Below are 27,311 nucleotides of genomic sequence, written 5' to 3'. Positions count from 1 at the left end.
CATAAAAAATAATAACTGGATGGAAACATACAGAAATTTTAACATTCTTTGGAAAACATAATCGTGAATGACTTTTTCCTGCTTTTCAGTAATTTTCAAGATTTCTATAATAAACTACCTTAGTAATCAATCAGGATAAATCAGCCTTTGTTAATTAGAAAAATAAGCATAGCCCAAAAAAGGAACAATAGTATATATAGTATAGTTTCATCTCCATAAAAAAAAGGTTTTATATTCACTGATTCAATGTCTGAAGGATATATAAGAAAGTATTAATGTTGGGTCTATTTCCCAGAAACAAAAACTGGAAGCACAGCTTTATTTTAGTCAATACTCTTTTGCCCTATTTTAATATTTTACAAGAACGTATTATTTTTATTGTAAAAAGCTAAATACAATGAGCTTTTAAACATGCATATAATAATTTTAACTTTTTAAGACACTCTACCATAACTATAGAATCAATGAATATTGCTTTTTCCTGTGTTATCATTGCACCAAGAGCAAGTAGATAATACATGTTCTCTGCTTTCTTAAGGGAAGCATACCATTCTTGTTAACTTGATAGGATGATTGATTATTCTATCATATATGTGAAAAAAAAGTTTTTACTGAGCTTAAGCAATATTACTTTCCTTTTGCTTCTGTGTTTATCCTCATGGGTTCGTTCTGTTGGTAATGGTTTTAAAAAATCAGGTAAATTTTTATCAGTTCCTTAGCATTTGTTTTAATCAGAAAAGTATTTGTAGGCATTGACTGATCCTTTAAAGAACTTCTTGCCCTCGCTATTCTGCTCATATAAGATAACTATATAAATAAGCTGGGAAAATGTTTTCCTAATCTACATAACTCTTCCCTAACTCATTACTACCTCAAAAGTGTAGGTCCTTCAGATTTAGGTTGTAGTCATATTCCAGGCTCAAAGTTACTTTACTTTTTGACAAGCTCAAACTAAGTGGTCACCTCTAACAAATAAACCATAAGCTAATATATTTTTGTACTCAAAGTACTAAAGAATATAGTTACAGAAGTTAGCATTCACACAAAGATACTTATTTTCAAAGACTCAGGAAAGGCAACTAGCTATAAGGAAACTCTAGTTTTTATACCCAAGAAGACATTAAAATATACAGCCAGGTTCAAAAACTCCAATAGTGAGGTCCCAGTTTATCAAATAACAGAACACTCAAATTGAAACTGTTTAATATGCTTCCAAATATCACTCTCATTCAGTTTCCAATGCAGTAAATTTGCCCTGAACTCTTACCTGTAATGTTGCTGTTGAGGAGGAAGTGCCCATGTGATGGTCAGAGCATGAATTTTTCTGATTGGAACAACTAAACAAAAATATTTTCCAGAAAAACAGATATAAGTGTTTCTCCATTAATTTTCCTTATGCTACACGAATTTTTAAAATATATTTCATCCTCCAGTAAACAGGGGAAGGTTAAATACAATGCAATTATTTCAAGTTGCCAATTTTCCAATTTGAATAATGTAATTTTTATAAATTTCTTTTCAGTTTGGTTTCATAGGTAGAGAAAACGGATAAAAGAACTATGAAAATATGAAATACTCCTAAGAAGGATCCTTTCTTGCAAGAAAGGATACAGGACTAGGAGCTGGGAGACCCATGGTTGAAATCTAGCCCTACCTCTATCTTGCTATATGTGTTTATGTAACCTTGAGGAAAATCATTCTCATTTAAATCTTTTTGTATCTGTTTTCTTATCATATGGAAAGGGGGTTAGGCTAAAGTAGCTCTATGATTCTTCCTAGTGCTATTACTCTATGATTCTATGAAGAGAAAATACAAAGCCAGAAAGAACACAACAGAAATAAGCTGTCTCTGGGAAGAGTCAGCTTAGATAGAATGGAGTGGGCAGCAGTTAAAGGGTGTGACTAAACAGTCATTGATCAAAGAAAGGAAGAGGAGAGAGACTGGCAATGGGGTAAACAAAGAAGAGGAGGGAATACCTAGGCAATCAGGAAAAGGCGGGGTGGGGAGGATCTGCCATCATAGAAAGAGCAAAGAAAGAAAAAAGTTGAATTAGGAATATTTCTGCAATATTCACTATGGGCAAATTGTTATGCAAATTATAGCATAACCATGTGGTGGCTCATTGGGAAATTCTTACAAATATAATATTGAATGAAAAAAGTAAGAGAAGTGTATATACTTTATCATCTCAACTATGTTAAAATATACCTACAGAAACTCAAAAGAAATTTGCCAAAATGACTTCTCTAGATGATAAGATTTAAGGATGATTTTCCAATTTCTTTATACTTTATTTTTATTTTTCTTCATTTAAAAAAAATTGTTTTTATAATTGAGATAAAAGGAAATAATTTCCAAAACCTTATCCCTCCTCTATTTTTCTCTTTTTAAAGGTAATAAAGAGCTGAGCATAGATAAAATGAACTTGGAAAGAAATGTCAATCAAAGAAAAAAAGGGAGTAAGGGTTTTTGAAAACAAGGAGAAAGCATAAAACAGACTCGAGTAGCAGCAAGGCAGCAGACCAATCTGTTACTGGTCTGCTGTCCGTCACTAACTGGATCGCCTCTGTCCTTCTACTCTCTTTCCAACCCAGCTGGACTTTCTGTTGTGTTATCATTTTCAAAGAAAATTGGCAGCCTCAAGTAAGTTTTAGAGAATGCGCTACAGTTATTTCAAACAGTTTTAAACCTTTGGTTCACGAACCTCTATAAAGTTTGTTAAATGCTGGTGTGTCAAATGGATCCGTTAAATGGCCAAAGTTTGGTTTGGGTAACCCACTGAAAATAAAACAAATATATTAAAATTTAATTGGCAAAAGCCTTTATAAGCAGTATCTTTAGGGATGCCTAACTGATAGGTATTTATAATCTATTCTACATACTCCTGGCTAAAAAGCATTCTAGGCATAAGCAAATAGATGGCAACAATGCCACAAAATCCTGAGCTTATTAACCTAGTCTTCATCTCAGTCCCAGTAACTCAAATATCTCCAAAACTCATGGGAAACAGAAAACAATGAAGTGAAAGGGCCTCCCCTCCCAATATTTACTGCCTCTATCAGCCCCATTCAACTTAAATTCTCCTCCCATATAAAGCCATTCCAGAAAGAAAACATACTAGAGGTATTTTTAATTCAACAAGTATAAATGGACTGATTAGGTATCCAGCAGTGTATTAGGCACTTTGGTATTTAAAGACATGGACTCTCCTTCTAGAGGCTTCTCATTTGGTTATTTTGTTAACTGTCTCTTCTAAAACACTGTCAATATAAATTATTATTAAATACCCAGAAGACTTTTTAACCTATTCAATTAAGGAACCAAAGTTGTTAGTGATTACTATTTAAGAGAACTTCTAAAAATTGCCTACCAGGGACTGACAGGACCTAATGAATTCCTCTCATCAACATACCCCTGATTTTTTGCAAAAGGTTCACACATTTTAATTTGCCATTCAACATTTCCATAGCTCATACTCATTTCTTATCCAAACAAACAAAACAAACAAAACAATCCCATAACTTTGGCATGGCTTTCATTATCTTTCCATACCTAAAAAGTACTGCTAAATTATCAATGAAAATTTATATAAAGCCAAGTTAATAATAACCAATCAGTTGTTACTACAAATATTCTAACATTTCCATAGCCAATTTTTCTTTCATAAATTTAAAATAAATTATGTCCTAGAATGAGGAACTGGAAAAAAAATCTAACTTACTCACCTGATGCAAGAAAAAAAACCTGATTTCATTTATTGCATTAAAATATAAACACTAGGAGTAGGAAGAAGGACTTAATTGCTTCAGAATTAATTTTCTGATATTCTTTATTACAATACAACAAAGTGTATTTTAAATATCTGTATCATGTTGATGAATTTGAGGTAAACAAAAAGTAGAAACTTTTCTAACTGGAACCATATATGCAATTTCTAAAAAAAGATAATTTGGATTGGGGCGCCTGGGTGCCTCAGTGGGTTAAAATCTCTGCCTTTGGCTCAGGTTATGATCCCAGGGTTCAGGGATCAAGCCCCACGTTGGGCTCTCTGCTCAGCAGGGAGCTTGCTCCCCACTCCCCCCGCCTGCCTCTCTGCCTACCTGTGATCTGTCTGTTAAATAAATAAAATCTTAAAAAAAAAAAAAAAAAAGATAATTTGGATCAACTACATGAAATAGACTTTTTAGTTAATATGGAAAGTCAATCATCACCTACAAGATTCTTTCTTTTATGGAGGAGAGTACTGCAAGTCCCAAACAACTTAAGTTTCCTTAAGAAGCAAACTTTGAGAACACAATTTGTTCTGAGGGATACGAATATATACATACTCCGCCTCACAATATAATACTTGCTTTTATATCAGTTTCAAACACTCTACACAGTAACAGAAAACCTCTAAATGTAAAAGCAGCCATAAAATCTTCAGAATTACTGCTTACTGCAAGTTTACAAGCTTATAAATTTTGAACTATAGAAATTATAGAAACTTGGATTCTCATCTTGGTTTTCCCACTCAAAGTCTCTGTGATCTTGCTAAAACCATTTTAGGTCTTAATTTAATCACCTTTTAAAAAAAATAATACCCCATGGGTGCCTGGGTGGCTCAGTGGGTTAAAGCCTCTGCCTTCGACTCGGGTCATGATCTCAGGGTCCTAGGATCGAGCCCCGCATCAGACTCCCTGCACAGCAGGGAGCCTGCTTCCTCCTCTCTCTCTGCCTGCCTCTCTGCCTACTTATGATCTCTGTCTGTCAAATAAATAAATAAAATCTTTAAATAAATAAATAAATAAAAATAATACCCCTTCCCCCACCAAAAAAAAAAAAAAAAGGAACCTCTGGGACTCACACAAGAAGATGCCCCTTTAACTCTAAAAGTATATGGTTTATGAAAATGAATGTCTTACTTGTTTGGTATCTGAGAGAAGATTTCAGTCACCCATTTTTCCAAAGTATCCAGTGTTTCTTATGGGGAGAGTAGGAAGGAGACAGGAAAATGCAATATTGTTATTTAAGGTAGAAATGCAATTGGATATCTCACCTATCTTTAGGTATAAAACAAAGGGATATTTTGATTTGGGCTTTACTTGCCACTTCTTAACCAGTAATGAGTTAACAACAACAACAACAAAATAACAACAATTAAGAAAATCTTAAGACACATATAATTTTATTAGACTCCTGTATTTCTAATTGATAAAGTCAGAAAAAAGTACACAAGTTAAAAAAAAAAAAAAAGAAAGAAAGTTTTTGTTTATCATTAGGCAGTATAGAGGGGCAAGAGATAAGAATATACTAACCATCCTCCTACTCTATTCCAAACTTATTTCCTCAAGGAACATTTCTCCCAATTAATCCATACCATACTGATTTTTCTTTCTCAGGATCTCATTAGTACTTTTACACTCCATTTATTTTACATTAATTTATACTTGCTGAGGTTTCAATCTGTAAGTCTTCCTCTTAGGTTTCATATGATTTCTATCTTCTTTTGATTCTGATATTTCATACAAAATTTTTTTGAAATTTCTAATAAAGCAGATCTAAGTGGGAAAAGAAACCTTTTACCTTTATCTCACTGACTCATTACTATCAATGAATAGTATTTGTTAGTTCCACCAGACACAAGTTTCACTAATTTTCAAAAGGTGCCCAGTAAAAAACCAAGATACAAACTAATCAAGCTGTGAATTTACTCTATACCACTTATATAGATATTTAACTCTTATTTTATGCACTTGCAAACATTATTTTATAAATCGTATAATATACATATATAATTTTTTTTTAAACCCAACATGGGGCTTGAACTCACTACCCTGAGATCAAGGTCTGAGCTGAAATAAAAATTCTGACGCTTGGGCGCCTGGGTGGCTCAGTGGGTTAAGCCGCTGCCTTCAGCTCAGGTCATGATCTCAGGGTCCTGGGATCGAGGCCCACATCGGGCTCTCTGCTCAGCAGGGAGCCTGCTTCCCTCTCTCTCTCTCTCTCTCTCTGCCTGCCTCTCCGTCTACTTGTGATCTCTCTCTGTCAAATAAATAAATAAAATCTTTAAAAAAAAAAAAAGAGTTAAAAAAAAATAAAAAATAAAAAAAAATTCTGACGCTTAACCGACTGAGCCACCCAGGCATCCATAGATATTTAACTCTTAAATGTTATAATAAATGCTAAAGGTTAAAAACAATTGAATTTGAATTGTACAAGGTTTTCTTATCAAATATCTAGGACTTATTTTAGAAATTTGCAACAAGCATTAATACGCTCTTATATGTGGGGGCACCTGGGTGGCTCAGTAGGTTAAAGCCTCTGCCTTCGGCTCGGGTCATGATCCCAGGGTCCTGGGATTGAGCCCCGCATAGGGCTCTCTGCTCAGCAGGGAGCCTGCTTCCCCCTCTCTCTCTGCCTGCCTCTCCGCCTACTTGTGATCTCTGTCAAATAAATAAATAAAATCTTAAAAAAAAATACACTCATATTTGTCATCACAAGAGAATGCAAAGGAAATAATACAGTTGAAGAAAAATGCACATTTGTGACAGACTTGGAAACAGTAATTAAAAATTGAAATTACATACTGAATATGGAACTGCCTATTTTAACAAATGCTGTAAAAGGAATCTAGATGCACATCTGCAGTCTGAACAAAACAATCTACCATTCTATATCCAAAGCTTTATATTCAAGTCAACTTAGTGGACTAATTTTGATCCTAAATGCAAAAATGTTTTCTACCTAAGAGCCAAGTCAGCTTTAATTTAAATTTTGACATGAGAGGACAAAATTTTATAAAAACAAAGAGTCATATCAGGTGAGAAGTTTACTTTTTCAAAAATAAATGTGCAAACTGTAAGATATGTCAAAAAGGAATATTTTGACAACTGAACTAAAGAGACTGAAATATAAGGAAAACAAAAGAAAGCTACCATTTATTTAATGAGAAAAAGTTAACACACATTACTGAAGATAATGATAAAAGAAGGAAAAGAAAAGAAATACTGACCAGTTCTTTACATTTAAGATACTTTTGCTATCATTACTATGATGGATTTCAATTAATCATGCCACTGGACCCTATGTAAAGATGAAAAGACAGACACCTTGCCCTGTCAGAGTTTATGATCAATATAGATTAAATGCAAAACCAAAGATAACAGAGGCAGCATCTGTATGTCCCTTAAAAGACCAATTCATGACCTATTCATACATTAGTATACTCACAAACTCACAGACTAACCTAGAAATACGACCTATGTCTCTTAAAAAAAAAAAAAAAAAAAAAAAAAAGTTGCCTGATAATCAGATGGTTTTGTGCTTCCTCAAAGCTATTCCACTTGCTATGTGACTTTTCCAAATCCTGATTTCCTTTAAGTCATACTAGAATCAAGCACTAAAGTAATTAATAGTACACTGCAAAACTGATCAAGGCAAACAAAGCCTAAGAAAGCACTACTTCGAAGTAATTCTTAGGGTCATAATATAATACACTACCTTTGGACTGAACCACTAAAGTCATGTAATGAGCAGAATAGTAACGCATCCAGAATTCTCTCAGTCTAGCATGCGTATCAATATTATTTCTTTTTGGTTCATGTTTGAGTGTCTCAGCATTTCCTGTAAAAAAGGATGAAAAAGATCACAGAAAGGATAGTTTTATTTTGAACTATACTGAAATTTTTAAAATTTTTTTAAAGTTTACTTTGTCAAAAGTCTCTACACCAAAAGTGCATACTCTGCTAATAATGTACAAGTAATGAAATAACCTAAGTGACTCAATAATATAGAACTAGTATATAATAATAACAATAATATCAACATAGGACAAAAATTCACAAAAACAATTGTGATGTATATTTTAACACATAAGGAATTAATATCCATTTGGCAATACCTTAACAACAACTGCCATAAACTTCCTCTCTTAATAAGTAGTCTAGTATTCAATTCAGGTTTTATCTCTGAATTATTTTATTTATATTCTATATAATCCTTAAAAATAAACCATATAAACCAAGGTTGTCATATAAAATGTATGTAACTCTACAAAACATCCTTTGAATGAAGTTCTATTTATTTCCCATTTTTTAAATTTAAATTCAATTAATTAACATATAATGTATTATTGGTTTCAGAGGTAGAGGTCAGTGATTGAATCTTATATAATATCCAGTGCTCATTACATCACATACCCTCTTTAATGTCCATCACCCAGTTACACCATCTCCCCACTTCCCTCTCCTCTAGCAACTCTCAGTTTGTTCCCTATGATTAAAAGTCTCTTTTGGTTTATCCCTCTCTCTGATTTCATCTTGCTTTATTTTTTCCTCTCTTCCCCTATGATCCTCTGTTTTGTTTCTTAAATTCCACATTATCAATGAGATCATATGATATTATGTTTCTCTGATTGACTCATTTTGCTTAGCATAACACCCTCCAGTTCCATCCATGTCATTGAAAATGTCAAGATTTCATTTTTTTTGATGGCTGATACTACTTAGATCAACTCATCCCAGATTCTACACTATGGCAAGAGGGTTAACATTAGGTTGTAACTGAACTCTAACACTAAGAAAAAGTCATTATGAAAAACAGACACCATTTAAACAGCTTACCGATTAAACAAAATTTGGTCACCGCTCAAAAACTATTAGAGAAATCATTGCTGAATCTCTGTTGATAAATGAAAATTGTCAGGCTGGGGTAGAGCACAGACTTTATAATTATATAAACAGAGGTTCAAATCTCACATCCACCACTGTGTGATTTAAGCAAATTAAATAACTTCCCTGAGCCTGTTTCTTTATCTTTAAATGGAGATAATGGTACCCAGCTCATAACATTGTTATGATGGTCAAATGAGGTAATTCATGTAGAATTAGCAGAGTATCTGATACTCAAAAAGCATTCACAAAATGTTAAGTGCTATTCTTGATATATCCAATGTTAGAGAAACAAATACGTGCTTGAAAAGCTGCTGACTTATCCTAAAAGGTAAAAGGTACCTAGCTACTCTGCTTTCATAACCTTCCATTCTTTATCAGCTTTTCATATTTTCAATATTCCTTAATTAGAAAACATGAAATAAGATTAAGTATTTAGCATCTTACCCCAAAAAAATTTCCCCATAGGATGTCCAGGTCTCGCAAGGCTTCCAAACAACATTTCCTTTCTGTTTGCATCAGAAGGTCTTGCAAGTTGATATTCTGTCAGATTTAAAGAAACACTTTTAATAAAATGAAATTCAATATTTGCTTTATTAATGGAAATTCAAGAACTGAACTGCACAGAACTGAAAGTAAGGAAGTGACAAAAATTAATTTTATGAATTTCATGTTATAAGACTGAAATGGGGAACTCAATGACATAGGCCAGGCTCTATGACTTAACATATTCTGTAACTGTAGGCAGTTAATGCAACTTCTTTCTAGAGGTTTTCCCTTATTTTCAAATGAAACAAAATAGTTAACTACCAGAAGGTTTCAATTCTAGATTGCTGTGTCCCAGATTTTACTGATAAAGTGCTAATAAGACGTTAAACTCCTTATTACCAGAGAACTTTGTTGTATATGTTGCTGAAATTTCCTCCAAAACCAGCTATGTCAGTAAGAAAGTATTAATCGTTAAGAATAATCACTTTGAAGTCAGAAATATCTTCACTAGAATCCAACTTCTGCCATATACTAAGCTGTACAACCTTGAGAATATTCTCTAACTTCCCTGATTCTATTTCTGCATCTATAAAATGGAGTTATTTGTACTTATTTCATAGGATTTTTATAAGGATTAAAAAAGATAAGATATATTCCTTCAATAATTATTTACTGAACATCTACTATGAGGCAGGTACTACTGAACCAGTTGCTAGAGGCAGAAATGTGGAAAAAAAAAAGGGGGGGGTGGTAGACCCAAGCCCTGCCCTCAAGGAGTTTACATTCTAGTAGGGGAGATAAACAATGAATAAACCAACAAACAGTGGTGGGTGCTATAAGAAAAATAAATCTGTGTAAGAGAATAGAGAGTGACAACAGGGTGGTCATAAAAGGCCTGAGGAAGTGACAAGTGAGCAAAATCCAAATAAAGTGAGCATGATATCATAAGAAGTTCTGAGGAAGTTTTCTAGGTATGGAAATTATAAACTCAAAGGCTTTAAGACAAGAAATACCTCACTGAATTCAAAGGCAGCAAAGAGGCCAGTGGAGCTGTTTAATAATCAATCATAGGAGCTTAGAGTCAACAGAAACTGCAGTTTGCTATGGTTAAGTGCTACAACATAGAGGGTATTATGAAAATATAAAAGGGTTGTCACCTAACCTAATTTTGTCTTATGTGTGTGTGAATTTACTAGCTGGGGGGTACTTGGAAATAGAGGCTTTCTAGGGAATGACTCCAGCTGAGCACTAAGGAACAAACTGGTATTTTCTAGGGAATAGGAACAGAAGGAGAAGTGGGAGTGTGTAAAACATTCTAAGGAGAAAATCTTTAAGGAAAAGGAGTTTATGGCACCTTTGAAAAACAGATATAGTTTTTTTGGTTGAGCAATGTTCAGAATCAAAGCAGAGGCAAGGCTAAAGATAAGGAAAAAAACTTTTGAAAAAAATAGAGAAAATGGCTGATTCTGAACTCTGAGTTAAGTACTAACCTTTCTAAGCCCATGGGGATAAGGATGTCAAATATGGATAATGGAGAATAACAGCAAAGTAGTGCATATGTTTAATAAATACCTGCAGATGTTAGGAGAGTGACATTATCAGATTTGGACTTTAGCAAGTTCATCCTAGTTGTAAAAGTGGAGAATGGGTTGAAGGGAAGCAAAAGTAGAGACAAGATACCTGATCGGGAGTCATCACTATTATATTTGGTAAAGAGAGAGGAAAAACTAAAGTGGTGACAGTAGGGATGGGAAGAAACAGAAGTAAATGTATTCAAAATACTTTAGTTATGTATAGACCATGAAGTCTAAATCAATAATGAGACAGTAAAAAAATATATACATAGCTTCAACAAATTAAAAATCTTTTAAAAAATATGAAGATATGGCTACAAGACAAGAAAAACAATTCCATTATTAAGTGTGGTAGGTTGAATAAGAGCCCCCCAAAATGTATACATCCTAATCTCCAAAACCTACGAATGGGTTCTCTTACATAGTAAAAAAAGCTCTGCAGGTATGAATTAAATTAAGGATCCTGAGAAGGAGGGTTTATCCTGGATTATCTGGGGGGTCCTAATGCAATCACAAGGGTCCTTAGAAGAGAAAGACAAGAGGGTCAAAGTCAGAGAAAATATCTAAGGACACAAGCAGAGTTCAGAGAGAAGGTTCTATCTACCCTGATGACTCCTAAAATAGAGAAAAGAGCCATAGCCAGGGACACAAACGGTAACTAGAAGACGGAAAAGGCCAGGAAACAGCTTCTCTCTTACAGCCTCCAAAAGGAATGCAGCTAAGTAAGGAAGTAATTTAGACTTCTGACCTCCAACGTTTAAGAAAATAAATCTGTGATATTTTGAGCAGTTTCTGGTAATCTGTTTTAGTGGCAACAGAAAGATAACAGACATGTAAACATATCCACAAAAAGTGATACATCCACAACAACTGATAAAAATAGAGTATAAATATCTGAACACTTAGAGAACACATTCCACTGCTTGATTAGATTTAAAAAGGCTTTGGCCATATTTTCAATCTCAATCACTAAGACACATTGTGTAGGAAATTATACACATTTATGTGAGAATGAACTACCACTAAAATAAAAAGCTAATCATTAAGAACAATTTTTTTTTTCTCTACAATCTTCTTTTAGCAGTAAGCCAATCCCATTTTAAAACCTACCCTGTGGACACTGACATGAGTTTCTGTTATCAAATGTATTCAAGAAAACTGCAGTACACTTAACACACCTATCTGCAATGTATAAACAAATGCTTTTAAATATAGGCATCTAACCATTCCTTTGAAAGATTAGAACAAAAATAGATTATCAATGCGGGGCACAGTGATAGAGTAAGGAAGTTAGAACTACGTAATAAATTAAAAACCCAGGAAAGGCTCTTTTTTTATAAGCAGATGAAAAGGAATAAAAAAGGAAAATAAGATGAATCTCCCAGGAAAGCTGAACCTCCCTTCAACTTCTCTAACAAGGAGTGGACCATCCAAGCAAGCAGGCAACTAAAAACATGTAGTTGAGATAAGAATGATAGAAGAAAGACTATCACAACTGAATAGAAGAAAGTAACATCAGATTACTGAACTTTTGAAACTGGTTAATGAATAGTAATTCACGTAATGAATGGTAATCTTACAATTTAAGAGTTCCTCCATCTCCCCCATCTTAAGTAAATCCTTCACATTTGGGAGGCTAAGTGACTAATCACATATACTGAGCTCTTTGTATCAGGTCACAAATTGAACTAGGTCTCCTCTCATCAAAAACAAATGAGCAGAGCAAAACAAAAACAACAAAGCTTTTACCTTAAGTTCATTTTAAACCAAAACTACTTATTACATGTGTGTATACACATGTCATATATCACATATCTATTTCTATATAATATTTCAAAATATAATAAAATATATTTTGACTTAAACTTGTAAAATTGAATTACAGGGTTAATTTCGTAAATACCAACACTTCAACCCAATGTAGAAACTGTATAAGGAAAAACATACTTCAAAGTATTTAAGACAGAAAACAGTTCCTAGGTCTCAAAAAGTAGAAAAGTCTTTTTAGAGTTTTCCTTGGTTATTTTGGTTTGTCATCCACTCAACAAATACTTATCTGGATCTGTGTTAAAAGAGACATTGTCGTAGGCAAATAACAAAAACGAAGAAAATAAATCCTTGGTTATAAGAAGACAGAAGAGCTTGGAGGAATATAACTCCACCCTCTTTTACAAATAAGTTGAGGGCCACAGTCAGTTAAACTTTTAGAAGTAAAACACAAAATCTGCTGACTTCCAGCAGATGGCTCTTTCTAACCATCTATAGTTTACTCAGTTTAATGAATGCAGTAAGCCAGTATTACAACTCAACACTGAATCAAGCCAAAGAGGAAAATGCCACAAAAGGAGAAAACAAGTGCAGAAACCTGCCTCTTGAGTTCTTGCAAGCCAAGCCTAACCTGTATGAACTGAAAGTGCTCCCAAGTTTAGTATTACATGTTTTCAATGCTAAAAAAGCATGCAGGGTTATTCTATGGTGGTGCTATTTATTGGTACTCTGTAATTAAGAGATATTTATAGCACAGCTCTATAATGAAGCCTCACCCTATATAAGTACAGTTTTCCTTATGGTCTTCATTCTTTACATACTAAAGACAAGAAAAACTGTCAAAAAACAAAATTAAATGCATTTCCTATTCAAGGATTTAGCTTCTTCATCCATAAATATATCACAATTATTTCCAGAACTACCAAAATTTAAGCACAAAGCACTGACACATAGAGGTAACAAAAGGTAAGCTATTTAAATATCAGAATGGTACTTAAAGTCCCAGAAAAAAAGTCTCTTCATGCAAAAGGAGTTATGTGAGCTTTTGAAGTATCAACACACAGCATTAGCTTTAAGGATTAGGCTACCATCCTGCAAAAGATTAGTCACTATGGTAAAACCCCCAAAAAACAAAGATTGAAAAACAATAATCTATCATTCTTTTTTTCAAATCTACACTGAATTAAGACATTTAATGGATTAGGAATAAATGATACATTTATTTCATTTCAGCCCTTTATGATACAAAGATAAAATGGTCTAGTGATAAAGAATCATGTATGTGTTAAATACCTACCTAGTTCAATGCAAGAAATAATCATAAAATATAAAGCACTTATCTTACCACTATCAACAGCTTCAACCTCACGGTCAATTGCATCTCTTATCATTAGTGGATGAATGAAGAACTGAGCCCATCTGAAAAACAAAAAACAAGCCCTGGCATTTCTGTTTCTGTTCAGAGAAATCTTTTAATCGGTCAACATCTATTTTTTTTATTAAGAAATCTACTAAGTTGGGGCACCTGGGTGGGTCAGTGGGTTAATGCCTCTGCCTTCAGCTCAGGTCATGATGCCAGGGTCCTAGGATCGGGCCCCGCATCGTGCTCTCTGCTCGGTGGGGAGCCTTCTTCCCCCCCCCCTCTCTGCCTGCCTCTCTGCCTACTTGTGATCTCTGTCTGTCAAATAAATAAAATCTTAAAAAAAAAAAAAAAAGAAATCTACTAAGTTGGTGGTGCCTGGGTAGCTCTGCTAGTTAAGCCTCCAACTCTTGATTTCAGTTCAGGTCATGATCTCAGGGTTGAGAGGTAAAGCCCCACATCAGGCTCCAGACTCAGTGTGAAGTCTAAGATTCTCTCTCCCTCTCCCTCTGTCCTCCCCTGGCTTGTGCGCACATGCGTTCTCTCTCAATAAATAAATAAATAGTCTTTAAAAAAAAACAAAAGAAGTTTATTAGGTTGGAAAATTAGTTCATAATCATGCATATGTAAAATCTAAATAATATTCTGCATTTCCATAAAGTCTACAAACTACCTTTTTTTCATGGTAACACTCATACAGAAAAGTACATAAAACATGAACACAGACTAACACATAACTATAATGTAAACACCTGAGTGACTAGCACGTAAGTCAAAAAACAGACCAGTGTCATAATTCTAAAAGCACCTAGCATCTACCTTATCCTCAGCGTAAATATCTTAAATGTCATGATAACCACTTCTTTGCTTTTCTTTATAGTTTTATCACTCATATATACATTACTAGACCAGTGTTCCTTGCCTTTCTTTATCCCCATTATCAACCTTAGGTAGCCTTTTCAGATTTCCTCCAATCACTCTCCTTGAACTTTTAATATCAGATATACTGTTTATCTGTATATGTATCTGTGATTTTTTTTATACACATATAAGGTATTATAAAGCCTAATCTTTTATTCAATGCAGGGTTAGAAATGATTAAATTTTTTAAGTTAAAAATTAAAATTTTAAAGGCTATCAATATTTCACTTGGATTTATAACTGTTATTTGCTTTTTAACGTAATTTATTTACATAAATTGAGATGCATCAATTTCATATATATCCATTTATATAAGAATAATATAAAAAAATTTTAAATTAACATCCACTTTTCCAGCAAATAAAACTGAAAAAGTTAATTTTCTACAATTCTTAGTAAACTTTTCCCTTTTGCTTGATTCAAAAAAGAAACTTTTAATTAGCTACTAGATACTAAGATATTTGACATTTTCTTCTTTTCAGTACTGATATAACTAATGGGTTGATAACTTCTGTTCAATTAAATAATAAAACAGCATGTTTCTATTTAATTCTTAATGCCAAAGTCATACACAAAAGCACAGAGTATCAAACAAACATTCACAAAGCAGCAAATGGAACCAACTGGCATGTGCAGACCACCTCTACTGATAACTTCAAGATCAAGCAATAATTTGAAAGTCCTCCAATCACCTATCCAACACAATTTTGTAGTACTAACATTGCATATGCTTTATATATCTTTTATGAATTCATATCACTCTAAGTGGTGCTCATGTGATACTCAAGAAAACTCAAAACAGAAATTAGGTACTAAGTAAAGGTTTTATCAGGTAGCGTTAAGCTTTGGAGGGTGACAAACCATTATAATTCTGACCATTTTTTCACCTCCAAAGGCACCAACAGGAACAAGATCATCCCTGCTAAGAATACATGTTCTAGAAAAAATCTAGTTTTGTTTCTGACTTTATGTAAATGGAAATACACTGTACGTATTCTTTACATCTTACTTATTTAATATTCACCCATGATGGTACATGTGGCTGTGGTTCATTTATTTTCACTGCAGAATATTCCACTGCATTAATTTATTCATCTAAGGTACTGCAAATGAACATCTGGTCTAATTTCAGGTTTGAACTATTACAATCAATGCTGCCATAAATTTTTAGCAAAGTGTATCGGGGCACATTTGCACAAGTTTGTCTAGGTATAAATCCAGGAAAGAACTCCTACATAATAGTGTTTATGTATGCACATGTTCAATAGCACTACATAAAATTTGTATCACCCTCACCTGGTATAGTCTGACTTTAGTATTTACTGCAACTTTTAAGAGTATGTTAAATCTCATACTGGCTTTAATTTACATTTTCTCGATTCCTAATGAGACTGAATACCATTTCATATGTTTATTAATCATTTCAGGGGCACCCAGGTGGCTCAGTTGTTAAGCATCTGACTTTAGCTCAGGTCATGATCCCAGAGTCCTGGAATCAAGCGCTCATCAGGCTCCCTGTTCAGTGGAAAACCTGCTTCTCCCTCTCCCACTCCCCCTGCTTCTGTCCCCTCTCTCACTGTGTCTCTGTCAAATAAATAAATAAAAATCTTTAAAAAATATATCATTTGAATTTTTTCTTTTGTAGAATACCTGTTTAAGGCTTTTTTTCTATTAGGTTGTATTTTTTCTGATTCTTATATATGCTTATTCATTTTATACATTTAATTATGTTATAATTATACATATAATCTAATAATTAAAAATCAATGACAGTTATTTTAAATATAAGTCCTTGGTTATATGTGTTGCAAATATATTCTTCTACTTTAAACTTGCTTTTTTCCCCACACTCTTTATAGTAACTTTTTTTTTAAAGATTTTTTTTTCAAAGATTTTATTTATTTATTTGACACACAGAGAGAGAAATCACAAGTAGGCAGAGAGGCAGACAGAGAGAGGGGGGGAAGCAGGCTCTCCGCTGAGCAAAGAGCCTGATGCAGGACTCGATCCCAGGACCCTGAGATCATGACCTGAGCCGAAGGCAGAGGCTTACCACACTGAGCCCCCCAGGTGCCCTTTTTAAAAGATTTTTATTAGGACTTCTGGGTGGCTCAGTTGGTTAGGCATGTGCCTTCAGCTCAGGTCATGATACCAGTGTCCTGAGATGGAGTCCCGCATTGGGCTCCTTCCTCAGGAGGGAGCCTGCTTCTCCCTCAGCCTGCCACTCCACCTGCCTGTGCCATCTCTCTGACAAATAAATAAAATCTTGGGAAAAAAAAAGTTTTATTTATTCATTTGAAAGACACAGAGAGAGAAAGTACACAAGAGGGGGGTAGGGGTGGAAGGGCTGAGGGAGAAGCAGACTCTCTGCTGAGCAGGGAGTCTAATGTGGGGCTCCACCCACCCCATGATCAGGGATCATGACCTGAGCTGAAGGCAGCTGCTTAACTAACTGAGCCACCTAGGCACCCTTATAGTATCTTTTGATTAACATAATGTAGTTATCACTTTTCCTTTATATTTTGTGCTTTTTATAACTTGTTTGGTAACTCTTACCAAGGCTAAAGTTACACTTAACTCTAAAACTTTTAGTTGTACTTTTTACTTTTCGATCTATGATCTACCTGGAATTGACCATTTGTGTATGTTGTGAGGCAAGGAGTCAATTTTGTTTCTGGCTTTATAGAAGCTCAATTATATTGGAATCATTTCTTTAAAAGCTCTTTCATCACCGCTCCACAGTGCCCCTATCAAAAATCAAGTGTCCACTTATGTGTTGGTCTATTTCCAGGATTTCTCTTCTGTTCCATTGGTCTCTTTGCTTAGCCCCCTGTCAACATCATGTCTTAATTACAAAATAAATCTAAGTATCTACCAGGTCACAAGTCCTGCTATCCTGTTATTTTTCCTTTGAAAAAATAATTGGACCTCTGCCTCTCCTTACAAATTTTAGACTTAGCTTTTCTATTTAAAACTACATATATCTTCTGGGGTGCCCGGGTGGCTCAGTGTGTTAAGCCTCTGCCTTCGGCTCAGGTCATGATCTCAGGGTCCTGGGATCAAGCCGCTCATTGGGCTCTCTGCTCAGCGGGGAGCCTGCTTCCTCCTCTCTCTCTCCCTGCTTGTGATCTCTGTCAAATGAATAAATAAAATCTTAAAAAAAAAATTAAAAAAACTACATAACATCTTCTGAGATCTTGGCTGCAATATCACTGAATCTGTACATTAACTAGGAAAACTGACATCACTAAAAAGAAAAATAAATAAGGCTTCAAATCCATGAATACTATTTCTTCTCAATTTATTTAGTTCTTTACTATCTCACAGTAAGGTTTTAATATATTCCCTGAAAATAGGACTTATACATAATTTTTGGAATGACTTCTGAGTATTTATTTATTTTTACAGCTTTAAAAGTATTTTAACTGTTGCTCCTACAGAGAAATACTACTGACTCTTATATATTAAACATTATCATTTTATCACTTTTTATTTTATATATCAAGCCACATTACTGTATTATGTTAATGTTAATAATTTATCCCTAGAAAAATCTGAATTCTCTATATTCACAATCATATTACCTACTATGACAGCTATGTATTTTGCTTATTTTTCTTTCTGGCCATAATTATAGAATGATAAACAGAAGTGATCACAACTTGCATCTCTGTCTCGCATCTGATCTCAACTTGAAAGCTTTCAAGGTTTCACCACTAAATATAAGGCTTGGTTCAAAATATCAAATATCATATTGAGAAAGCTGACATACTCTGTTTGCTAAGAACATCTTCGTGAACAGATACTGAATTTCATTACGTAATTTTTTTTCTACATATATTTTTTTCTTCAATCTGACAATGTGATGGGGGCACCTGGGTGGCTCAGTCAGTTAAGTGGCTGTCTTCAGCTTAGGTCATGATTCCAGGTTCCTGGGATCGAGCCCCGAATCAGGTTCCCTACTCAGCCAGGAGCCTGCTTCCTTCTCTCCCTCTGCCTGCCATCTCCCTGTTTGTGCTCTCTGTCAAATAATAAAATCTTAAAAAAAAAAAAAATCTGACAAAGTGATAAACTGCATTACCTGATTTTCTCATGTTAACATTACCTCATATTTTCTAATCCAACTCAATACTACTGTATTATCCTTATTAGATATTGCTATTTGTATATAATTATGGTCTATAATTTTTCTTAAATTTTTTTTTTTAATTTATTTGACAGAGAGAGATCACAAGTAGGCAGAGAGGCAGGCAGAGAGAAGAGGAAGCAGGCTCACCGCTGAGCAGAGAGCCCGATGCGGGGCTCGATCCCAGGACCCTGAGATCATGACCTGAGCCGAAGGCAGAGGCTTAACCCACTGAGCCACCCAGGTGCCCTATAATTTTTCTTATACTATACTTTCTTATATCAAGGTCATGGTATCTCCATAAATGAGGGAGGAATTATTTCTTCCTTCAAGTTTTTATAGAACTCTAAACCTAAACAGTTTATTTTTAAGAAGATTTTTTCATTATAAATTCAGTTCTTTAAATGATTATAAGATTATTCAAACTTTTTATTGTAATTTCTCCCATGTGGGTTTTATAAATTATATTTCTAAGAATGTATGTACTTCCAGGTTTTTTTTTTTACTTACTGGCACAGGTATTCAAAATACCTTATTATATTTTCAATATCTGAAAGATCGTAAGTCATATTCTTTTTCATTCCTGGCATTTGCACGTATTTTTTCCCCTTGACCAGTTTTGTGAAAGGCTTATCTATTTTATCAGTTTTTTCAAAGAACCCACATCTGGCTTTCCATTTTTTTTTTAAACAATACATATTGTTTGGTTCTACTGAGAAATAACTCACAATCTGCAAAATTCCCTTTTAAAGAGTATAATTAAGCAGATTTACTACATTCACAGGATTGTGAAAACACTAACAATAATTTCAGAAAATTTCATTGCCTCCTAAATCAACTCTGTACTTGTTAACAGTTATTCCCCATCATCCCAGCCCTTGGCGGCTACTACTCTACTTTTGGTATCTGTGGATTTCCCTATTCTGCACATTCCTTATAAATAAAACCACACATTATGACAGACACAAAAGTCCGGCCTCTTTCACTTAGCATAATGTTTTCAAGATTCATTCATGTTGTAGTACGTATCAGGACCTCATTCCCTTCTTATTGCTAAGTAATATTCCATTATATGGCTATATCATATTTTATCTATTCATCAGTTGATAGATATTTGGGTTATTTCTACTTAGACCTATTATGAATGTAACTGCTGCTATGAACATCCATGTACAAATTTTTGTGTAGATGTTTTTTCAATTCTCTAGGTTACATACTAAGTGGGGAAGTGCTGGGACATATGATACCTCTATTTAACTTTTTAAGGAAGCACTAAACTGTTTTCCCACATAGCTATACCACCAGCAATGTATGAAGGTCCTAATTTCTTGGAATATTCACTAGTAATTATTCTTCTTTTTCAAATGGTGTGAAATGGTAACTCATTGTGGTTTTTTATTTTCATTTCCCTAGTGACTACTGACATTGAGCATCTTTTTCATGTGCTTATTGGCCATCTACATGTGTTCTTCAGAGAAATATCTATTCAGATCCTTTACCCATTTTTAATTCGTAAGTTAAATTTGCATTGTCTTTTATTGTTGAGCTATGAGTTCTAAACATATTCTCTCCTAGTCTCTTGTTGGATACGTGATTCACAAGTAGTTTCTTCTGTGAGCTGTATTCCCACTTTCAACACATGGCAATTTACAGCTAAAAAAGTTTTTGATTATAATGGAGTCTCATTTATCTAGTTTTTCCTTTCTTGTTTTTACTTTTGGTGTCATATCTGAAAAAAGTATTGTCAAATCCAAAGTCACAAACATTTATGCCTATGTTTTCTTCAGAGTTTGTAGTTCTTGCTTTGACATTTAAGTCTATGACTCAATTTGTTAATGTCTGTATCTAGTTATCCCAGTAACATTTGCTGAAAACCTTTTCTTTCCCAATGAATTGTCTTGGCACCCTTGTAACTAACCATAAATGTAATGGTTTATTTCTGGAGTCTCAACGCTATTCCACTGATCTGTCTATCCCTATGCCAGTACCATACTGGTTTGATTACTACACCTTTCAGTAAGTTTTGAATTTGGGAATAGGAGTCCTTCAACTTTTGTTCTCTTTCAAAATAATTTTTGCTATCCTGGTCTCTTCTTTTCCACTGACTCTTAAAATAAGCTCACTTATTAATTTCTTCAAATAAGGCAGTTGAAATTTTGATACAAATTAAACTGAGGGGCCACTGGGTGGCTAAGTTTTGATTTTGGCACAGGTCATGATCCAGGGTTGTGAGACAGGCTCCAGGTTCAGCAGAGTGTGTGCTAGAGTTTCTCTCCCTCTTCCTGTGCTCCTACTCCACATGCACACACTTGTTCTCTCTCTCAAATAAATAAATCTTAAAAAAAATTAAACTGAACCTGTAAATCAGCTAAGGAAGTATTACCATCTTAACAACATAAAGTCTTAAAATCTATAAACATGAGATGTTTTTGCTGTAATTTGGGTTTTCTTTAATTTATTTCAACAATTTTTTGTAGCTTTAAACATGCAACTCTTATACTTCCTTTGTTAAAATTATTCCTTGGTATTTTATTTTTTTTGGATGTTATTGTCAAAGGAATTTTTTCTTAATTTCATTTTTGGATTTTTAAGATTTTATTTATTTGACAGAGAGAGATCACAAGTGGGCAGAGAGGCAAGCAGAGAGAGAGAGAGAGGGGAGGAAGCAGGCTCCCCGCAGAGCAGAGAGCCCAATGCGGGACTCGATCCCAGGACCCTGAGATCATGACCCGAGCTGAAGGCAGAGGCTTAACCACTGAGCCACCCAGGTGCCCCTATAATTGATTTTTGTACACCGATCTTCTATCCAGCAACTTTGCTGAACTCAGTATTAGCTCTAACAGTTCTGCTGTGGAATTTATAGGATTATGTATAAACAAATTCTTATTTGTGGTAGCTATGCTCTCTAAAGCTGCCATGACTAAACTAGCAAATCCTAAACCACTATCCTAGGGTAAAATGTGTACATACACACACTATGATCTTAAATCCCAAATCCTTAAATCCTATCTCATCCTAGTAGCTTCAATATTGTATGGTAGTCCTTTTTATTTTGGTAAGACCATAGAAATGTTTACTTTTAGGCACCTGGGTGGCTCAGTCAGTTAAGTGTCTACCTTTGGCTTAGGTCATGATCCCAGGGTTCTGGGATCCAGTCCCACATCAGGATCCCTGCTCACCGGGGAATCTTCTTCTACCCCTGCCCCTACGCCCACTCATGCTCTCTCCTCTCTCTGTAAATAAATGAAAAATAGGAAGGAAGGAAGGAAGGACAGAAGAAAAGAAGGAAGGGAGAGAGGGAGTGAGGGAGGAAGGGAAAGAAGAAAAAGGAAATGTTTCCTACTTCATTCCTGCTTTTAATAATGAGTCTTCATTTTCAGTATAGCTGGAGGTTTGTCAATTTTGTTCTTTCAACTTTTGGTTTTCTCTATTTTCTATACCCTATTTCATCAATTTCCACTCTAAATTTTATTATCCTTCCTTCTGTTTATTTGGGCTTAAATTGTTTTTCCTTGCCTAGTTAAGATGTAAGTTTAGACCTTTCTTTTATAATGGAGGTATTTACAGCTACAAATGTCCCTCTGAGCAGAGTTTTTGCTGCATCTCATACATTTTCATATGCTGTTTTCATTTTCATTAGTCTCTAAGTATTTTTTAACTTCTTTTGTGATTTCTTCCTTGACCCACTGATTTGAGAGTCTATGGTTTAATTTTTACACAGGTAGAATTTTCCAAGTTTCCTTCCATTAATGATTTCCAATTCCATTCCATTACAGTTACAGAACACAGTCTATAATTTCAATGCTTTCAAATTTATTGGGAATTATTTTCATGAGGTAATAAATGTCAATGCTGGAGAATGATCCAAGCTACACTTAAGAAGAATGTGTGTATTCTGCTCACTTTGGATGGAATATCCTATAGATGTCTACCAGTTTATACTGATGTTCACATCTTCCATTTTCTGTTGATCTACCTAGTTGTTGTATGCTTTATTAAAAGTGGAATTTGGAATGCGTAGGTGGCACAGTCAGTGGGGCATCCAACTCTTGGTTTCAGCTCAGATCATGATTTTGTGGTTGTAATATCAAGCCCCATGTCAGGTTCTGTGCTTGGTGCAGAGTATGGTTAAGATTCTCTCTTCCTCTGCCCCTTTCAACCCCACTCTTTCTCTCTCTCTAAAATAAATACATGTTTAAAAAAAAAAAAAAAGTGGAGGGGTGCCTAAGAGGCTCAGTCAGTTGAGCATCTGCCTTCATCTCAGGTCATGATCTTGGGGCCCTGAGATTGAGCCCCATGTTGGGCTCCCTGCTCAGCAGAGAGTCTGCTTCTCCCTCTCCCTCTGCTCCTCCCCTCTGCTTGTGCTCTCTCTCAAATAAATAAACAAATGAATAAATCTTATTTAAAAAGTACAATTTTACACTTCCAACTATTATTATTGTATTGTGTATTTCTCCCTTCAATTTTGCCAGTTTTGTTTCATGTGTTTTGGGGCTTTTGACAGATCAATGTACGTCTATAACTGTTGTATTTTCTTTTTTTTTTTTTTAAGAGTTTATTTATTTGACAGAGAGAGACATAGCAAGAAAAGGAACACGGGCAAGAGGAGTGGGAGAGGAAGAAGCAGACTTCCCGCTGAACAAGGCACCTGATGTGGGACTCGATCCCAGGACCCTGAGATCATGACCTGAGCCAAAGGCAAATACTTAACCACTGAGCCACCAGGTGTCCCTGGTTATACCTTCTTGATGGCTTGACCTTTTTATCATTATAAAATTCCTTTGTCAACAATTTTCATCTTACAGTCTATTTTGTCTGACATTATATAGCTACTCCAGCTCCCTTGAGTTACCATTTGCCAGGTATATCTTTATCCATGTTTTCATTGTCAATCTATTGGTGTATTATAATCTAAAGGGTGTCTCTTACAGACAGCATGTTTGAATCATACTTTTTTACCCATTCTACCAATATCTGTCTTTTAATTGGAATGCTTATTCATTTACATGTAATAACTGATAAGGTAGGATTTGTGATTACTTCTTTTTTTTTTAAGATTTTATTTATTTATTTGACACAGAGAGAGAGGTGATCACAAGTAGGCAGAGAGAGATGGGGGGAAGCAGGCTCCCTGCTGAGCAGAGAGCCCAATGCGGGACTCCATCCCAGGACCCTGAGACCATGACCTGAGCTGAAGGCAGAGGCTTAATCCTCTGAGCCACCCAGGTGCCCTCTGATTACTTCTTGCTATTTGTTGTCTATAGATCTTTTACCTTGTTCTCCCTCTATTTCTCCATTGCTGACTTCTTTTTGTTAAAATAGGTATTTTCTTTTCTTTTTTGGGAGGGGGAGGAAGGAGGGACAGAAGAGAATCTAAAGCAGTCTCCAAGCCCAGCACAGAGCCTGACACAGGGCTCAGTCTCACAAACGAAGATTATGACCTGAGCCGAAATCAAGAGTCAGATCCTTAACCGACTGAGCCACCCAGGTGCCCCCAAAACAGATTATTTTCTGGTGTGCTATTTTAATCCCCTTGTCACTTCTTTTACTGTATTTGAGTTATTTTCTTAATATCTTAACCTATGACAACCATTTTAAATTAATACTGACAATTTCAATTCTATACAAAAACATTGTTCCTATATACCTATTCTTTTACCCCTTTGAGCTACTGTCATACAAGTTATGGCTTTACATATTATATGACTATGAATACATATTTATAACCTTTGCTTTATAAAATTAATGCCTTTTAAATCAGATAGGGGAAAAAAACCTTATAAACATTAAGTATATATGTATTCTTTTACATTTATCTATGTAGTTACCTTACCAGTGCACTTCATTTCTTCATGTGGATATAACTGTCCTTTCATTTCAGCCAAGACTCCTTACAGGTCATATATAGAAGATCTGCTAGTGACAAACTTAGCTCTTAATTTATCTGAGAATGTGTTAATTTTTTTAGTTAGAAGGACATTATTGCTGGATACAGAATTCTTGAGACTTCAGGGAAAGATGGTGGAATAGGAGGACTCTAAGCTCACCTTGTCCAATGGATACAACGTGATAACACATCAGTGTAAATAAATGACCTGAAGACTGGTAAAACAAATTTTCTATAGCTAAATGTAGAGAAGAAACCATATGGAAGAGGGCAGGAAGGGCAGAGTCATGGTTGTGAGCTAAACAAACACTGAGGACTGTCCATGGGAGGGAGGGACACCCGGGTGCATAGAGGGGAGAGAAAGACTCCCACACTGGGGAGCCCACACAGGAAAGACAAATTCCCATAATATTTAGTTTTGAAAAACAGAGGGGCTGAATTTCACAAGTTCTTACAACCAGCAGGACTTAAAACCTGGTACTTGAAGAATCAGTGGGCTTGGCTCTGAGAAAGCTGGAAGAGCAAGAGGAAACGAAGTCCCTACCCTAAAGAGACAGCAAAACAAACAGTCCCACAGAGACAGCATAGAAGCAGCAGTTTGAAAATCACCTGGGGTACACAGGAGGGAGATTTAATAATCTCAGAGCCTGTGCTATATGAACAGGGACCAGTTGGGAGACTTCTCCAGGAACAAAGGAGTTGTGGGGGGGGGGCAATTTCCTCCCCCTACTACCAGCCTAAGCACATAACACAATGCTGATACTTGCTACCTAACTTGCTAACATCGCCAACCCACACCTGCATTCTCCTGTGGACATGCCCCTTCAGCCATGCCTGTTCTCCACATCTCTTTCCACAGCAGATCAGGGCAAACTTCACTAACACCCTGCATCCTACATGCTTCTACAGATCTGCCCCCTTCAATACACCCTTGGTGAGAGCCTATCCAATGTAACGCCACAAGCCTGACAGTGTGCAAGCAGTACCAATGTGCCAGCACCACTCCAAAGTGACTCCTGCCCCAGAGAAAAGGAAAGATAACCACATATACCAGTCACACAGCAGCCCCAACAGTGCGCTGGGAGTAGACAGCTGGTCTGATTGCAGGCCTTGCCCACAAACAAAAGTTTCTCAGGGGATAAAACAGGAAAAGCACTCTAGAGTTTGGGGCTACAGCATCTCTGGCAAACGCTCAATCTGACTCAACTAAAGCCCAAGGTGGCCCCAGACTGGCCCACTAACAGCAAAGGAACCAAACAAACAAAAGAGAAGTTGCATTGCAGACAAGTGGACTAAAGAAAAAAGCAGCTCAGCCACAACAGCAGGACATACACAACACACATAGGAGACACCCTGAAGTACCAGGTTCTAGTGAACAGAGGATACTGCATTACAGGGCATGACCTTTTCTTCAAAAGGCTGTTACTTTCAAGAGCAGGAGACGTAGCTAAATTGCCTAACATACAGAAACAGACTCAAAAAGTTAAACGAAATGAAGAGACAGAGGAATATATCTCAAATGAAAAACAGGACAAAACCATAGCAAGAGATGTAAATGAAACAGAGATAAGTAATATGCCTGATAGAGAATTTAAACTAACGATGATAAAGATACTCACTGGACTTGAGAAGACTCACTGAGGACCTCAGTGAGACCCCTTACAAAGAGACAGAAAACATAAAGAACCAATCAGAAATGAAGAACTCAGTAACTGAAATTAAAAATACAGTAGATGGAATACATTTTAGATGAAAAGCAGCAGGTGAATGGATCAGGGACCTGGAACACAGAATAATAGAAAACAATCAAGATGGGGGGAGAGGAAAAAATATAAAATGAAAATGGACTTAGAAAACTTAGTGACACCATGAAATATATTAACATTCATTTTATAGGTATCTCAGAAGAAGAGAGAAATTGCGACAGAAAATTTATTTGAAGAAATAGCTGAAAACTCCCTGAATCTGGGTGAAGGAAAAAGAAATCCAGATCCAGGAAGCACACAGATCCCACAACAAAATCAACCCAAGAAGGTCCAAACCAAGACACATAGTAATTAAAGTGGCCAAAAGTAGTGATAAAGAGAGAATTTTAAAAGCAGCAGGAGAAAAGAAAAACATTACATATAAGGGAAACCTCATAAGGCTGTTAGCGGATTTTTCATCAGAAGCTTTGCCAGTCAGATGATATATTCAAAGTGCTGAAAGGGAAACATCAGCAGTCAAGAATACTCCATTCAGTAAGGCTACGATTCAGAACAGGAGGAGAGCTAAAGAGTTTCCCAGACAGACTAAAGTTAAAAGAAATCATGACCACCAAAACGGTCCTATTAGAAATACTGAAGGGGACTCTGAGTGGAAAGCAAAGACTATAAATAAGAGTTTAAAAAGTAGGAAACACAAAATTGGTAAAAATAAGTATATCTGTAAACATCAGTTAAGACACTCTCAAAAGAAAAAGATGTAAAGTATGACACCATATACCTAAAACACAGTGAAGAGAGGAGTAAAGAATGGGCTAAAACTTAAGTGACC

General features: G+C 35.3%; 1 protein-coding gene across 2 annotated transcripts in view; it reads right to left on the bottom strand.

The window, feature by feature from the left end:
• Positions 1–27,311, bottom strand: part of NRDC (nardilysin convertase) — a 108,911-nt gene that overhangs the window by 27,758 nt on the left and 53,842 nt on the right. For both annotated transcript variants that reach the window (XM_047727120.1, XM_047727121.1), the window contains 6 exons: positions 13,828–13,901; positions 9,100–9,195; positions 7,484–7,606; positions 4,906–4,963; positions 2,706–2,779; positions 1,268–1,337 (listed from right to left, as the gene is read on the bottom strand). In XM_047727120.1, coding sequence (XP_047583076.1) covers positions 1,268–1,337; positions 2,706–2,779; positions 4,906–4,963; positions 7,484–7,606; positions 9,100–9,195; positions 13,828–13,901 — 495 coding nt within the window. The remainder of the gene's footprint in view (positions 1–1,267; positions 1,338–2,705; positions 2,780–4,905; positions 4,964–7,483; positions 7,607–9,099; positions 9,196–13,827; positions 13,902–27,311) is intronic.

Source organism: Lutra lutra, chromosome 4 (assembly GCF_902655055.1).
Source record: "Lutra lutra chromosome 4, mLutLut1.2, whole genome shotgun sequence".
NCBI classification, from domain to species: Eukaryota; Metazoa; Chordata; class Mammalia; order Carnivora; family Mustelidae; genus Lutra; species Lutra lutra.
Note: the sequence above shows the minus strand (reverse complement) of the source record. Positions and strands in the feature narration are given on the sequence as shown.